The 15,509-nt window shown below is 44.2% G+C and overlaps 1 protein-coding gene across 1 annotated transcript in view; it reads right to left on the bottom strand.

The window, feature by feature from the left end:
• Window positions 1-2,001: 2,001 nt before the first annotated feature.
• The window catches only part of WDR1 (WD repeat domain 1), a 31,257-nt gene continuing 17,749 nt past the window's right edge, over window positions 2,002-15,509 (bottom strand). The window contains exons 9-15 of the mRNA XM_077301628.1: window positions 14,842-14,931; window positions 12,214-12,368; window positions 6,970-7,057; window positions 5,962-6,072; window positions 3,806-3,979; window positions 3,190-3,334; window positions 2,002-2,694 (exon numbers count right to left, since the gene is read on the bottom strand). Coding sequence (XP_077157743.1) covers window positions 2,585-2,694; window positions 3,190-3,334; window positions 3,806-3,979; window positions 5,962-6,072; window positions 6,970-7,057; window positions 12,214-12,368; window positions 14,842-14,931 — 873 coding nt within the window. The 3' untranslated portion in view covers window positions 2,002-2,584. The remainder of the gene's footprint in view (window positions 2,695-3,189; window positions 3,335-3,805; window positions 3,980-5,961; window positions 6,073-6,969; window positions 7,058-12,213; window positions 12,369-14,841; window positions 14,932-15,509) is intronic.

The following is a 15,509-nucleotide window of genomic DNA, read 5'->3' on the forward strand; positions in this document are numbered from 1 at the left end:
AGGATGCCGCCAGAGAAAGGAGCAAGTGATGGGTGGGCTCTCTTTAAACAAGAGCTATTGCATGCTCAAGCCATGACTAGTCCAGCAAGATGTAAACATGGTAAGGGATCCAAGAAGCCTATTTGGATGAACAGAGAACTTCAGGAGGCGCTAAGAGAGAAAAAGGAAATGTTCAAGAAATGGAGGGAAGACCTCGAAAGAAGCATATCTGCAGGTCCCTAGGCACTGCAGGTCAGCCATCAGAGAGGCCAAAGCTGGGAGTGAGCTGGGTATGGCCAGGGAAGCCCACTATAACAAGAAAAGCTTGTTCAGATATGTGAGGTGGTGAGGTTGCGATATGTGAGGGGGGGGGTGGTGAGTTCCCCCTCACTGGCAGTCTTCAAGCAAAGGTTGGATACACACTTTTCTTGGATGCTTTAGGATGCTTAGGGCTGATCCTGCGTTGAGCAGGGGGTTGGACTAGATGGCCTGTATGGCCCCTTCCAACTCGATGATTCTGTGATATTCTTATTGAAAAGCTCGTAAAATGCAGTATGGGTAATTCTGTCAGGTGGATTGGTAACTGGTTAACACATCATACCCAAAGGGTACTTGTAAATGGTTCAGCATCCTCCTGGAGAAGAGTGACAAGTTTGAGCACTACAGGTGAAGAGGGATGTAGACAAACTGGAGCATGTCCAGAAGAGGGCAACAAAGATGGTGAGGAGTTTGGAGACCAAGACATATGAGGAAAGGTTGGGGAAGCTTGGTCTGGTTAGCCTGGGGAGGAGACGACTGAGAGGGGATCTGATAACCATCTTCAAGTATTTAAAACGGTGCCATACAGAGGATGGAGCAGAGTTGCTCTCTCTTGCACCAGAGGGACAGACCAGAACGAATGGGATGAAATTAATTCAAAAGAAATTCCATCTAAACATCCAGGAGTTCCTGACAGTTAGAGCAGTTTCTCAGTGGAACAGGCTTCCCTCAGGAGTCTTCAAAAAGGGGAGATGACCCAGGAAACTGCAGGGAAGATAATGAAGCAGATTTTAAAGGAGATGATCTGCAAACATCTGAAGTTATTAAAATGCAGTATGGGTCCTGTAACTGTTAGGTAGACTGATAACTGATTGACAGATCGTACTCAAAGGGTGCTTGTTAATGGTTCAGCATCTTCTTGGGGGAGTGACGAGTGGAGTGCCTCAGGGGTCTGTCCTGGGCCCTCTGTTGTTCAACATATTCATAAATGATTTGGATGAAGGAACAGTGGGGGTGCTTATTAAATTTGAAGATGATACTAAACTGGGAGGGGTAGCAAACAAGACAGAATCAGGATACAGGATGTTCTTGACGGGATGTAAACTGGGCTAAAATTAATTTCAATAGTGAAAAATGTAAAGTTATGCATTTAGGTAGGAAGAATTAAATGCATCATGGTGCTGGCCACCTCAGGCTTCCGTGATCACCACAGTGGCTGAAGCGTGCCAAAGCGCCCAACTTTACCTCATGATTTTATTCACACATATGAAGATGAATTAAGCACTAGGTGTGCTTTGTCTTTTAAAACCTGGGGACAATGGCCTAAAGGAAGCCTTACTCAGGTGTGTAAGCCCTTTCAAGTATAAACCTTTCCCTTTTTAAGGTTGGTTCAAGTTTTTAGGTTGTTCAGTACTGTAAAGATCAACTCCACTCATGATAATACTTTATTTTACTTTAATTCCTGTATTGGGAAACAGGTGTTTGTATAATTATTGTATTTTTCTTACATCAACATATTTCTCCTTCAGAAGCATAATTAAAGCATATCTAGAAGTATTCCTTCCCTGACAGCAACATCATGAACAAATTATCTCATTTGTTCAAAAATGTAACAAAGGTATACCTTTTAAAAAGAAAAAGAAAAATCCTCGACATTTGTCTGTAAACTTCAAACTCTGAAAGGACATCAAGATACACATTCCCTCCTCACCACATTTCTGTCTAAAAATAATCTTAAAATAACCACAAATCTGAACAAGAAAATACAGAAAAAGTTTATTATTACGATGTACCCCATTTTGTCTTCTGATGAAGGAAAATAGTTCTGTGTATTACAGACAAGCAACATAATCATATACAGTAGCTGCACACCACTTGGATCGGTTTCGGGATCACAACTAGTATTCTTATGACTGTTAGTACAGAAATGTTCTGCAATTAGGAAAAAAACGAGAGCTCTCCCATGCTGTACAATACCACGTGCAACTGTGTGTGTGTGTGTGTGTGTGTGTGTGTGTATGTTTGTGTTATTACAAAACAAGGAACCAAACCTGTTTTACATCTTCTATGCTGACCGGCTGAGCTGCAGCTCCTGGAATGTTCAGCACACACAAAAAAAGATTTTATAAGCTTCAGACATAATTTAAGTGCTTCACATGTGCAAACCGTTACCGACTAAAGCTCTTGAAGGTCATTTAATTACAGATATGAACACCCGCTGCAAAGGTATGAGAATATGCTATAGGACCCGAGAGGTCATTACAGATTTATCCATTGATTTTTTTAAGAAAGAGAAATGCTATATTTCCACTCCAGTAGTTCTACTCCCTGCTGAGAACATCCAGATTCATTTGTAGGAAATGGTCCACTCTTTGACAGATGCGTCATGTGATGTTGTGACCAAGGTATGTTCATCCAGCCATGCCAAGCTGCTTACATGATGCAACCTGTGGGCATCTGACAAAGGGAAGAAAGGCAGGAAGACACAGTGAGACAGTGAAGGCACCAATGTGACCTCTTTTCCAGGCATGTGTGCGCAACTCCCCACTTGCTATGTTTTCCTTGCCAGAACATTTCCTGCCAAGGTTTCACCTGCCTCATGCTCCAGGGATAGCTGCCTGCACTTTCCCCTTGTTCCCACGCAGACCTCTGGTTCTGCTGGGAGCAGGGATTGTAAGAACAGCAAGAACCTTGAAGGCAAAGGACAAGATTCTAGGCAGACCCCATCCAGAGATCTGTGAGCATGCCCCTGGAAACAGCACTAGGCAAGGAAGCAATGGGGGGGGGGGGAATGAGAGATTCCATCAAGGGCAACTCCCCCTCTCTCCCGATGCACTGAAGTAGCCAAGTTCTACACTAGAGGGGCCCTGACAGAGCCGCCTTGGAGAACTAAATGGGGCCAATGCTGTTTGTTCAGAAGCAAGCCTCCGTGACACAGGGGCACAGAATCACCTGGTATTTTGACTCTGGTTTCTGGGTCGCTCAGGGTCCAAACATACACCATCATATCCATACCCCCAGAAGCAAAATGTTCATTATCTGGTGACCAGGCAATGCAAACAATCTTTGCGTGGTGTCCATAGAAGGCGTTATGTTCCTATGGAGGAGGTAAAAAACAAACCAAAAAGGGTAAGGGAGGCAATGCAATTTTAAACAAACTTACATCCTAATATTTAATGGGACTGGCATGCATGGGATTCATTACCTGGCCATAGTCAAATATTCCACAAAGCCCAGAAAGTCCTGCACTGGTGGTAGTTTTATTATAATAGTATTTGCCAGTAAGGGCAGGAATGAATGCTGCTCCCCACCTGCCCCACCGTTATGAGAAGGGAGGGCAGGCCTAGCAGTGTCACGTGGCTCCCCCTACTGGACACCTGTTATAACTGCAGGCATCTCCAAACAAAGTGGGAAATGAACTGCCTTCGTGAAAAGCTGACTTAAAAATAGTAATTCACCCAAGCAACCACAATTATTTTTAATCTCTCCTTTTTTGGAATGATAAATGATTAAGCTCAAGGAATGCACGTGGGACACTTAAGTGTGGAGGGGTCCGAAGGGTTCTTACCGCATAGCCATCAGCAACGTTAAACACAGTGACCACCTTGCTGGCATCCGTCACTGCAAGAAAGGCACCATCATGGGAGTATGCCAGGTCAGTCACAGGACCTTTCACTTCCAGCACTTTCCCCTCTCTTTGCAAGGAAGAGCCTTGGATTGCATACAAGTAGACGTTCCCATCCTGGAAAATGAAACATGGCAAGATAAAGCCCTCATCGGTCTTCTAGTGGCAAAGCTTCAAAAGGTTTCCCTGCATGTGCCCAGAAGTGGTAGGCAGCTTACTTCAAAGAAGAAAAATCAAGATTAGGGACTTTTAAAGCACCATCTGATATCAGGGCAAGTATGCACTTTATTAGAGTTATAGCCACAAGCCTTATCGGACTATATACAAATTGTAATACTAAAATGCGGGAAAAATACTGAAGCAAAATTGCAGTTATAAAAATACAAAGTAAACTTAGCCATAAAGGAGTAAAATACAGACATATCTACTTTAGGAATTAACATGCACCAATTGTTTCCTTAGCTTAATCAGTGGTAGCATGAAGGAAGCAACCCTAGATGTGATGGATGGATTTATATCTTTCTACAGGAAGCCAAAAGGGCCCTCTGCTGTTCCAAGGGAATGTGGGAGGACCTAAGGAAGCCTGGAGCAGATGGGAGTCATAGAGTGGACAGTGGAAAATAAACAGTTTTGACTTGCTTACAATGTGGATACCATATAGAGAAGCTGGCAGGTGCCAAGGCTTGCCTCCTTTTCAGTGACCCATTTGCAGGTTCTACTGAAGTCCCAAGTTTTAGCAACCTCTAAAGAAGGTAAAGAATACAGTTTTAAGATGAGGGCCAAGACTTTAATCCAATGGTTCTCCTTCAGACAGAACCAATGTCCATATTAGTCCAACTGAATTTCAAACATATTTGCCAATTTAAAGTAAAATTGTAAAAATTTTAGGCGGGCCCTCATAGAAACTGAAGTGCCCTCACCTTAGTACCTCTAATGCTACCAAACCTAAAAGGCATGCAGCAGGGTCGGAGGGAGGGTCTGTGATCTTGCACAGAAGATACTCGATGAACAACAGTTATAGGTAGTAACCCTGTTTTCATTGTCAATTTTCTGTGCAGTTCACACATGGGGATATTAGCAAGTTAGACATGAGGTGGGTACATGGCTTGATTTTAACACTGCTTTTCCCACTTGAGACTTCCATCTAGTGTGAATGTCCAGTGTGTAATGGCTAACAAAAGTCTCAGCTGAGGACCAGGTTGCCGCTCAACCAATCTCCAACAGTGGAATACCACCCATAAAGGCCGTGGATGCCACTCTAGTGGAATGAGCTTTAATGTTCAGTGGGCAATCCATTCCAGCCTCTGCGAAACACTTCCTTATGGTAGAAGCTATCCACCTGGAGACTGAGACAACGCCCTTTTGAGCTTATTAGTATCCACAAAACAAACAAACTTCCTTTGGGAGTGATGGGGGCAACCATCTGAATCCTATCCCTCTCCTGTAGCCACTGATTCCGACAGCTTGGGGGGAAGCTTTGTAGATTGGAGCTCTGTCCTTGCTTCTTAGCCTCTCCCTGAGCCACAGCGCCTCATGCCACTGCCACATGATGTCCCTGGGCTCAATTGGCCCTTCAGGGACAAAGGACATCTGCTACTCATCCAGTTATAAAGAGGAAGTAAAAAACATCAAGAGATGCCTAGTTAAAGCTGCTCCCCCTCTCAAGGCAGGAAGAAGACTGGAGGAGGGCGTTCCCCACTGGGAGCCAGGAAGTTCAATTTAGTCCTGCCTCCCTCAAGGAGAGATGGGACACACCCACCAAGCTTTCCACCTGGCCTAGAAGAGGAAAAACCTCTCTGGAGCAGGCCTGCTCATGCTCAGTCCCCATGTGTGAACTGCACAGAAGGCTGATGAATAACACTGACAACCAGCATGGTGTAGCACTTGGGAGTAGTGGACAGTCATCTGGAGAGCTGCGCTTCATTCCCCACTCCTCCTCCCTTTGGCTAGTCACAGTTCTCTCAGAACTTTCTCCGCCCCACCTAGCTGACAAGATGTCTGTTGCACGAGAGGAAGGGAAGGGCGCTGTAAGCTGTGCTGGAACTCCTTTAGGAGAGAAAAAGGGTGTATAAAAGCCTACTCGGCGTCTTCGTTCTCACCGTCCCTCCAACAGCTGCGGTCCCACCTCCTGGGTGAATGGCAACAACCTCTGGTTCAAAGCCGGGATTATTGATGGTAAAGCACTTCTTCTTATCCTTCATCAAGACAATCTGCAAGAGGAGAGCAGTGTCTGAGGCATACTGAGCAGCTGACTAGGCCACAGAATGTTAAACTTTCTAGACTAAGGGTCTGGCCAAGAGGCCACCCAAACCGTTGAACACCAAGAGATTCATGGCTGGATTTCCTTCTCCAGCACACCAACTGCACAGGCATTCCAACCCCATAGATCCTTCCTGCTCTGTTCCTTCCTACAGGGAAGGGGAAAGACCCACCAGATCAGCCCAAGGATTCAGGTCAATTTTCACAAGCTACCAATTATTGCTCCACTGGTGTTAAGAGGGTGCAGGGGCATGAACAAGAGTAAGTCTTAATTCATATTATTAATCAACAGGAATACTACAGTTATAACATTCAGCTCTCAATACCCGTGCAGTGCACAAACCTCAAGTGGATGGTAAATTGATTGATCTGGTCATCATGGTGGGGAAGGGATGGATAAAAAAACCAAAACTGAACTGGTTCACAGCCTCCACTTGCCTAAGACAGCCCCCGAAGGGATTGATCCATGGCATGTTCTCACACATGTGCCCCACTGAGATACCCAAGAACAGCAGAAGACTTGCAAGTCCTTGTCTGCAATTTTAAGAAGACTCTTGCAGAGGAATTTCTCATGCTGCATAGGCCTCCCACCCAATGCTTTTATAGAGACCTCCAAAATTTAGTTCACATTTTATGGATTTTTAAAGCAGGCATGGTAAACTGAGAAATACTACAGCGTTCTATTTAGCTGGGGGTTACCAAATCTCACTGAAACAACTACCAAGAATAATCCAGGGAAAAGGGAGATATCCCTAAACTTAATACTCAAAGTGCAAAATCTGAATTCCAATTCTAAACCTTCAGTAATGACACTTTGTCATGGCACAAGTGTTTGTCGCAGTACGCACTTCTCCAATGCATATGACCACAGCATATCCACCAGGCCCAACTGCTAGACATGTTGGCTGAACATCCATTTTTATAACATCTTGGCCACTGAGAAAAAGACAAACAACAACAGTTTTACACATCCTCATCCAATTCAGTTTTATAAATTCTAATAATTTTGCCCTGACCGGGATGGCCGTGGCTAGCCCGACTGCATCAACTCACAAGCTAACCAGGGCCAGCCCTTGTTTGTGTTCGGAGGGGAGTAAAGAGCTACTATTCAGAAGTGGGCAATGGCAGGCCACCACTGAACATCTCTTGCCCCAAACACTTTATGGCAGCCATTTTTAACCTTTTGACCATCAAGGACACCCTGAAATAATTTTTCAGGGCTTGAGGATACCTGGAAGAGATGTCAACTGGCCACACACCCCTGCCAAGCCCCCGGTGATGACATCATCACCTGTGTTAACAGGCAGGCTTGAGGAGGACTGAGGGGGGCGAGAGACAGGAGGTGGTTTAAGGCAAGAGAAGGCAGGCAGGCTCCACCCCTCCCCCGGGGCAGGAAACATTGGAGAACTCACTCATGCTTGCAAGGAGAGGAAGGAAACAATGGAAGCAGCCAGTTCCCTAGCTTGTGGCCAAGCCCATTAAGACAGGAGGGGAAAAGCTGCGGACTCCTGGTTGGGAATCCCTGCCCTCTGGGGTTGCCACCAGTCAGCTGTGACTTAATGTGCTTTCTATCACCAGTTCAAAAATGGAGGCTCAGAATCATTTCAGCACCTATTCTGGGTTATTTTATGAGCAGAAATGTTTTCAGCTTGCCCTTTTGTGACAGTTTTGAAACCAAACTTGCTGTTGGAATCTTCACCTAAAGAAGATACATATTTGTTTCTTCCATTTAGAGAAATATTTGTAGCCCTTTGTTCGCACAAATGAGCTTTCCTTACTTGCTTGTGTCCTGCTTCCCAATATTCCGCCTGTTCTCCTGAACTGATGCATGTGTATTCCTTTGATGGGCTAACTGGTGCATCATTTTTAAGGCCTTGAAGAGCTTCAAGGCAGTTAGACATTTTATTTCTTGCCTCAGTATTTTTACCTTTTTAAGTATTACCGCAATTAGTCCGCCTGCCCCATTTAAAAATAAGTACTGAAGAGGAACCCTGATGCATTTATGTGGTGTGGTTTGTCAACACTGTTCCAGGTGTAGCGCGGTAGTATTTATCTTCCCACTGCTCATGGCTGATCACCTCTGGGTGTTTTTGTATGTACTACACTGAAGTGGCTTTGAGAGAGCTGTGTTCATACAGGCACTCACTCTGGGAGCTGTGGTTGCAGGATGCAGTTCTGCATCTGCTGAAGGCCTCAGTTGGAAAGCCTAATAAATAAAAGACTTCCAGCTGCTTCTCTCCCCTCCCTCTGAGATAATGAGGAAACAAAGGGCATTTCTCCCACTTTGCTTTTGTATGTTATCTTCAAAGCATTTTCTGTCAAAGGATGAAATTTTCTAGGGAGTTTAACTCAAAACTCGGCCCACCTCAGCACCAAATCAGCAGCTGATTTCTATTTTACTTTCAAAGAACAAACATCAATTGTGGGGTTGATACCCTCCCCCACAAGCTGGATTGACATAGTGACAGAATTTGAAGCCCTCAAAAACCAAAACTTCACAATAAAGGTAAACAACAAAGTGAGGACTGCATACTTTCTTTCTTTGGAATATTAATTAAAAGAATAAAGAATTGTCCTTTTCGTCAAAGAGCTTGAAAAATAATATCTTCAAGAAATTGAAAAGTTGAAAAGTTTCCATTTGTTTTGTTCTATATTTAAGTGTTATTGAACTATAGCCCTGATCTCCCATATGAGTAAAATCTTATTGAAGATCATCCAGAACCGTCTCAGATCAACCACTGATGCTCAGCTACTGGATGTCCAGGCTGGTTTTCGACATGGTCGCGGCACCCGAGACCACATTGCAAATTTGCACTGGATTCTTGAAAAAAGCCATGACCATCAAAAGGCCATCTCTCTGTGCTTCATTGATTATTCTAAAGCGTTTGACTGTGTTGATCACTAGAAGCTATGGGATGCCTTACATGAATTGGGAGTGTCGTCCCACCTAAACCACCTTGTCAGTTCATTGTACACCAACCAGGAGGCCACAGTACGAACAATATATGGAGACACTGATTGGTTCAAGGTCAGCCAAGGAATGAGGTAAGGGTGTATCTTATCACCCTTTTTAACTTTTATGCAGAGGTAGTTATGCGGAAGCTTAATCTGGAAGATTAAGAGGTCGTAATATCAATAATCTCCACTATGCATATGATACAACAGTCCTTGCTGAATTGGAGCATGATCTGAAGACCCTGATAAAGAGACTAAAAGAAGAAAGTGAAAAGATGGGACTATACCTAAATATCAAAAAGACCAAGATCATGACAACTACGGGCAGTAGCACCGAAGTCACAATTGACAATGAGAACACTGAATGTATTGATGATTTTATCTTTCTTGCCTCTATGATCAATCAAAGTAGTGGATGCAGCTGTGAAATCAAACAGCGAATAACACTGGACCGGAACACACTGTTAAGCATGAACCGAATATGGAAAGATAAGGATATCAGCCTTAATACAAAGTGCCGGCTAGTCAACGCCGCTGTCTTCCCCATAACAACCTGGACCCTAAAGTAAGAACACAGGAGGAAAATAGATGCTTTCAAATGATGGTGCTGGAGACGGATGCTGTGAATCCCACGGACAGCCAAAGTTACCAACAAGACAGTTTTAGAGAGGAGCAAACCAACTGTCATTAAAAGGCGAGATATTACGGCTAAAGCTCACTTACTTTGGACACATCATGTGATCAAACTCGCTAGAAAAATCATTAATGCCCGGCACATTCAGGGGCAAAAGGAAACGTGGTCTCCAAAGGATCTGCTGGCTCAGCACGATCAAAGCCAATGCAGGGATGACCATGAACCCACTAAAAGCAGCGGTCATTGACAGAGATGCATGGCGAAGACTTTCCTATAGAATCGCCGAGGGTCGGACACGACTGAATGGACGACATCATCATCAGCATCATCATCATCATATTTAAGCGGGAGAACTCCTGGCACAGGCACGTTTACTGGAACTCTTATGAGGTGCAACAGTGCCCCCCAATGGCTGTTTCTCAAGTGGTTAAAAAACTGGACTTGAAACTCAGTAGCTTAGATACTAAACTTCAGTCTGTGGACACGAAACTCTAAAACTTAGAAAAGAGCTTTGAGGGCATAAAACTTGAGGTGAAAGAAGATATTTAAGCATCTGAACGTTCCATTAAATAATTTTCAGAAGATGTCCAAACAGTTAAAGGGAAAAAATCTGTCACTGAAAAGAAGAACAGACGCCCTGAATACAGAATTAGAATCCAGCTTGGACTGACCTGCACTCCTGGGTCTTAAAAGAAAATGAATCTGTTTCAGGGTTGACATGTATTGTGGGAATGAAGGGAGAAGACATGAAAGACAGAACAGTTAAAGCCTTTGCAGAGTTCGTAGAAAGTGGACTAAGTTTATGGAGTGAATTCAAGATACGCGACAATGAAGTCCCAATGGGCACCGCAGTTCACTTTCTGAGGAAAACGACTAGAGACAGTACTACTGCAGGACAAAACCTATGATGGATGATAAAGAAATAACAGTTCTGAAAGAACTCCCACAGAGAATATTGTGGAAGAAAAAAATGATTCTTTTCTTAAACTCCAACAGAAAAAACATTCCATTTTGATAGGAGAAACTGGAAGTAGTAATTTCCACCAGACATTTAGATTTAATTCAGTGTTTAAAGCAAGAGTTTTCTTGGGAAGATAGAAATCAAGACTGGGAAGAGTCAGAAAATCCACTTCAATGGCCACAACCACAAGATCAACTGAAAATGGGCAAAGGTGGAAAAGATAAAATCATGGACTCTGACTCTACTGAATCCTAAAAAATGGTTTACAAATATTTCATGAGGAATATAAAAAGTCTTAACTCTCCCCAAAACATGGGGGGAAATTTCACCACTTAAAAAAAATTAAAGTTGAGTATTATTTGTCTACAGGAAACCCACATTAAGAAAATATTTTTTAAATATTTATCCAGAAGCCACTAGGATATGAATTTAGGCAAGTATAAAAAAGAAAAATGATGTTGAGCTACATATTAATCCCTGACGGAAACTGAAATGTTTTTGCTGATAATGATGTATGATGATAATGAGATATGGCAGCTGAAATTGAGTTATGTGCCTAATGGTGGCAAAACTAAATTTTATAAGTAATGGATGGATGAGTTAATTGAAGACTGATATTTGATGGGTGACTGGAATGGAGTGATTTTACCTCAAATGGGTAGATTTTTATGATAAAGGTATCAATTGTACACACACACAAAAAAAGCCAAAATCTTTTTTTTTATCTGATCAACAACTTGGGACTGGTAGACATCTGGAGGCAAACTTATGGACAAACAATTCATTTTTCAAATTAATGTACTCTGTGTCTACCAAGGTATCTACATGCTCTTGCAATGACTACTGTGACTCCATTTTGTCTGCCTTTGCTTTTAGTACAGCTTGCTCTGCAGTGGCTGGGATGGGTCAACTAGGGTTCAGAAGGGGGGGGGGAGTGCAGGGTTAGTATTTGCCACCTCTGCCATTCCATTTAAGCAACTCTGTTGGTGCCTGGGCTTGTGTTCTCTCTGTGTCTCTGGAGCCCAGCCCGGGCTGTTGTGTCTGGCAAGCAGTTTTGTGTTTGTGAGGCGTAAGGAGAGAATTGGGGGAGGGGGGTTCATCTGCAGTTTTCGTACCTGAAGCTGGACTAAGGGGAGGGAGTGGGTTGGGACATATAGGGGCCCTTGACCGAGCATGTTTTAGTCTTAGCAAGAAATTGAAAAAATCTTGTTTTGCTTGTTCCCTAATAGATATTTCTTCCACCAAAAGTCTGCTTATTGGGAATATTGATGGAAGCTTCACAATAAACTATTTTCAAAGACAGATATATTTTGGGTATCTAAAAACTTGATTTCTAAGGTTGCCAATGTTGAAATTTTACCCAAGTGCTTTTCAGACCATAATTCTGTAAAGACGATCATTAAAAAAAAAATCAAACTTCCACCCATTCAGGAAACCCTTCGGGGCTATTGGGGAAGCCTGACCTAGACAGACTTAAGACAGGGTTGTTTTCATTGTGCAGTTACTGTAAATGGTAGAGGTAGGAGTTAAACACACACCTACCTGTAGTCCTTCGTGCGAAGGCTAGTGTAACGCACAGTGTCATCCATGCCGCAGCTGACCAACTGGTCCCACTCATCCACTGCCATGCGGGAAACCTGGTTGGTGTGTCCCTTCCCCAAAAAGCTATCGTTTTCACCTGTCTCAGAATCCCAATAATGTGAGGAAAATATTAAGGAAATATTCCTTCCATATAACCATCCAGTTTAGAGAGTCACTGAATTACAAAAAAACCAGCAAATAGATGGAATATGGAACAAAAGGTTTTGGCATTTGTAAATACAGTCCTGCATATTTTATGCATCTGTCCGGATGGAAGCACAGAAATAACAGAACATGTCCTAATTGAATGTAAATTATATAATCAAATTAGAAAAGCATTTATAATTAGGGTTGTGAGTGGCGGCATCCGAATCAGCCGTTGCAGACCGCTGCAGCCAGTGCTGCACCACGGGGGGGGGGGAGGCGCGGACACCGGTGCGTAACTCGGTGCACACGCGCAGGCCCACCGGCACCGTGCCTCCCCTTCCCCACTGTGGCGCAGCGCTGGCTGTGGCGACCTGCAATGGCCAATTTGGACGCCACCATGCACAACCCTATTTATAACATCTCTCACTAACCAGGCAGAATTCAGGTACATTTAAGAAAATGCTGATAAAATTGATGAGTTAACTTCTGCACTAGCCAAATTTTCTGGGTTGGCTACCAAGATCGGTAATGTTTGGAAGGAATCTGGAAGAAATATGCTAAAAGAACTGTGCTACTTGCTAAGATTACAATGTATCTTAGATTACCCAATCTTAAATTTTAACACTGATGTTATTTATGATTTTTAAAATTTTCTGCTTTATTTCTTTGTATAAGTTTTAATTCATTCTATTTGTATACATTCTGTATATACCAGGCCGACAAAGATATGGCAATTAGATACAATCAAAATGGATACCGGCCAGATCATTACACAACTAAAAGCAGCAGTGCAAAACCGAAAATCATTGTGACAGTTAAGCCATAGGATCACCAGGAGGCAGACTTGACTGTATGTTGGTCAAGTACCATAATACGGGGGTCGTCAACCCCCGGTCCGCAGCCCGGTACCGGGCTGTGAAGGCCTCAGTAGTGGGCTGGTGGCGGCCACACTTGCCTCTCCCCCCCCCCCCCACAGCGAGAAGCCCACCAGGCTGCGAGAGAAGTGGCCACCAAAGCGGCTGCTTCGCTCGCAGCCCGGCTAGCTTCTTGCTGCTGGGGGGGGGGGGGGAGAGGCAGGCGCGGCTGCCGGTACGCTGGTGGACACAAACGCGCATGTGTGGAGCTGCCGCGCATGTGCGTTAGCGCTCCCTGGTGGTGAAAACGTGCATGCGTGGCAGCTCCCCGCATGCACATTTTCACCACCAGGGGGCGCTAATGAGCATGCACGGCGCCCAGGCCGCCAGCTCTTCCTCACCCCCACAAGCAGTCCTCAACCTTCAAAAGGTTGGGGACTGCTGCCATAATAAATCTAATCAGTCCTGCGTATTAACAACTGCAAATGAAATCTCATTTGAAGTATACTTAGGGCATAGAACTGGTCTACCAGACACTCAGGACTAAAAAGGAATTTTCAACCAAGTGAGACAAGATACCAGGAAAAATGGGATCATTCCTTGGCCACTTTCAATAAATGCACAAACTGGAAATCACTGAAATGTGGCTTCAAATCTGCCTGGAGCCACAGTAATGCTGTGTTTAATGCTCCCTCTTTCAGGTTGTTTCTTTGATCAGTAGACCCCCAGCTGCTTTTCCACCTATGGGGGAAATGTGGGGAGTGGGGTGGAGGGTTGCATCAAGCAGCACGTCAGCCATCAATGCACTTGATTTTCCAGTCTACCTGCCAAGCAAATTGCATCCAGGCTTCCAAAAGATGCCTTGCAGGTCCTAAGTAGAGCATATTCCTTGAGGGTGGCTCAGAAAAGCAGCCTCCTGAAATTCAGCAAAACTCTGAGCTCTCAACAAGGCAGGCAGTAAATCCAGAGGCAACACCAGGACAACGGCAACCTCAGAGAGCCAGTTTGGTGTAGTGGTTAGGAGTGCGGACTTCTAATCTGGCATGCCAGGTTCGATTCTGCGCTCCCCCACATGCAGCCAGCTGGGTGACCTTGGGCTCGCACGGTGCTGATAAAACTGTTCTGACCGAGCAGTGATATCAGGGCTCTCTCAGCCTCACCCACCTCACAGGGTGTCTGTTGTAGGGAGAGGAATGGGAAGGTGACTGTAAGCTGCTTTGAGCCTCCTTCGGGTAGGGAAAAGCGGCATATAAGAACAAACTCTTCTTCTTCTTCAGTAATATCAGGGCTCTCTCAGCCTCACCCACCCCACAGGGTGTCTGTTGTGGGGAGAGGAATGGGAAGGCGACTGTAAGCTGCTTTGAGCCTCCTTCGGGTAGGGAAAAGCGGCACATAAGAACAAACTCTTCTTCTTCTTCTTCAATGAGACAGCAAGAGAACTCTGGGGTCCTGACACTTCGACTACTTCTTCCCCTTAAGCAGAGAGAGCTTTCAGCGATCAGAAAAAAGTAGATGATGATCACGGAAGACAGAAATATCCAGGGCTACATTCTATGAGTGCAAGTAATTCGTTGGTCATTCAAAGGATATTAATATGTCCATCGTGGCTCCCGGAGTAGATATAGGATTTCCCCCCATTTCTGTGCACTGTGAGACACTGTATAGATTTACTGTGACCCTGCAAAAAGAAAATAAACCAAAATGGTTGCACAGTGTTAAATTTCTTTAAAAAAACAAAACTCGTTTCTTGCTTAACATAACTTATGGACAATCAAACTGCAAGGAAAGAGTCACAAACTTGAAAGCTGCTACAGAAGGAGGCCTGAATTAGGTTGGGGAAGCAGAACTGAAAATGGTTAAACCTTTCTTTCCTGACCTCTCATTCTAGCCCTCCCCCATTTGCCTTGCATGGGAAATACAGAGGCTTCGGTAAGTAATTACAAGCTTTCTGCCAGGGTGTAAATAGGAGCTTGAAGACTGGCATGCCAGAAAGAAATGAATTAAACTCTGCTTTGAATGGACGGGTGGACAGGGCAGAATGATTTCAAGCAATGGTCAGGATTGAAAGAACTGGCTTATGAATTCTGCTAGCTAGTCCTTCCCTACGCCAAGATGCCCCTCAAACTATCCCTGGACATTCCACACCTTCTAACAGGGGGCAGGATGGAGAAGAAATTCAAGTGGCACAATTAATTCCCAGTCATTAGGGCATTCAAGGCATGGAGAATGCATTCCACGGTTCTCTGGGGCTTAGCT

Source organism: Paroedura picta, chromosome 10 (assembly GCF_049243985.1).
Source record: "Paroedura picta isolate Pp20150507F chromosome 10, Ppicta_v3.0, whole genome shotgun sequence".
NCBI classification, from domain to species: Eukaryota; Metazoa; Chordata; class Lepidosauria; order Squamata; family Gekkonidae; genus Paroedura; species Paroedura picta.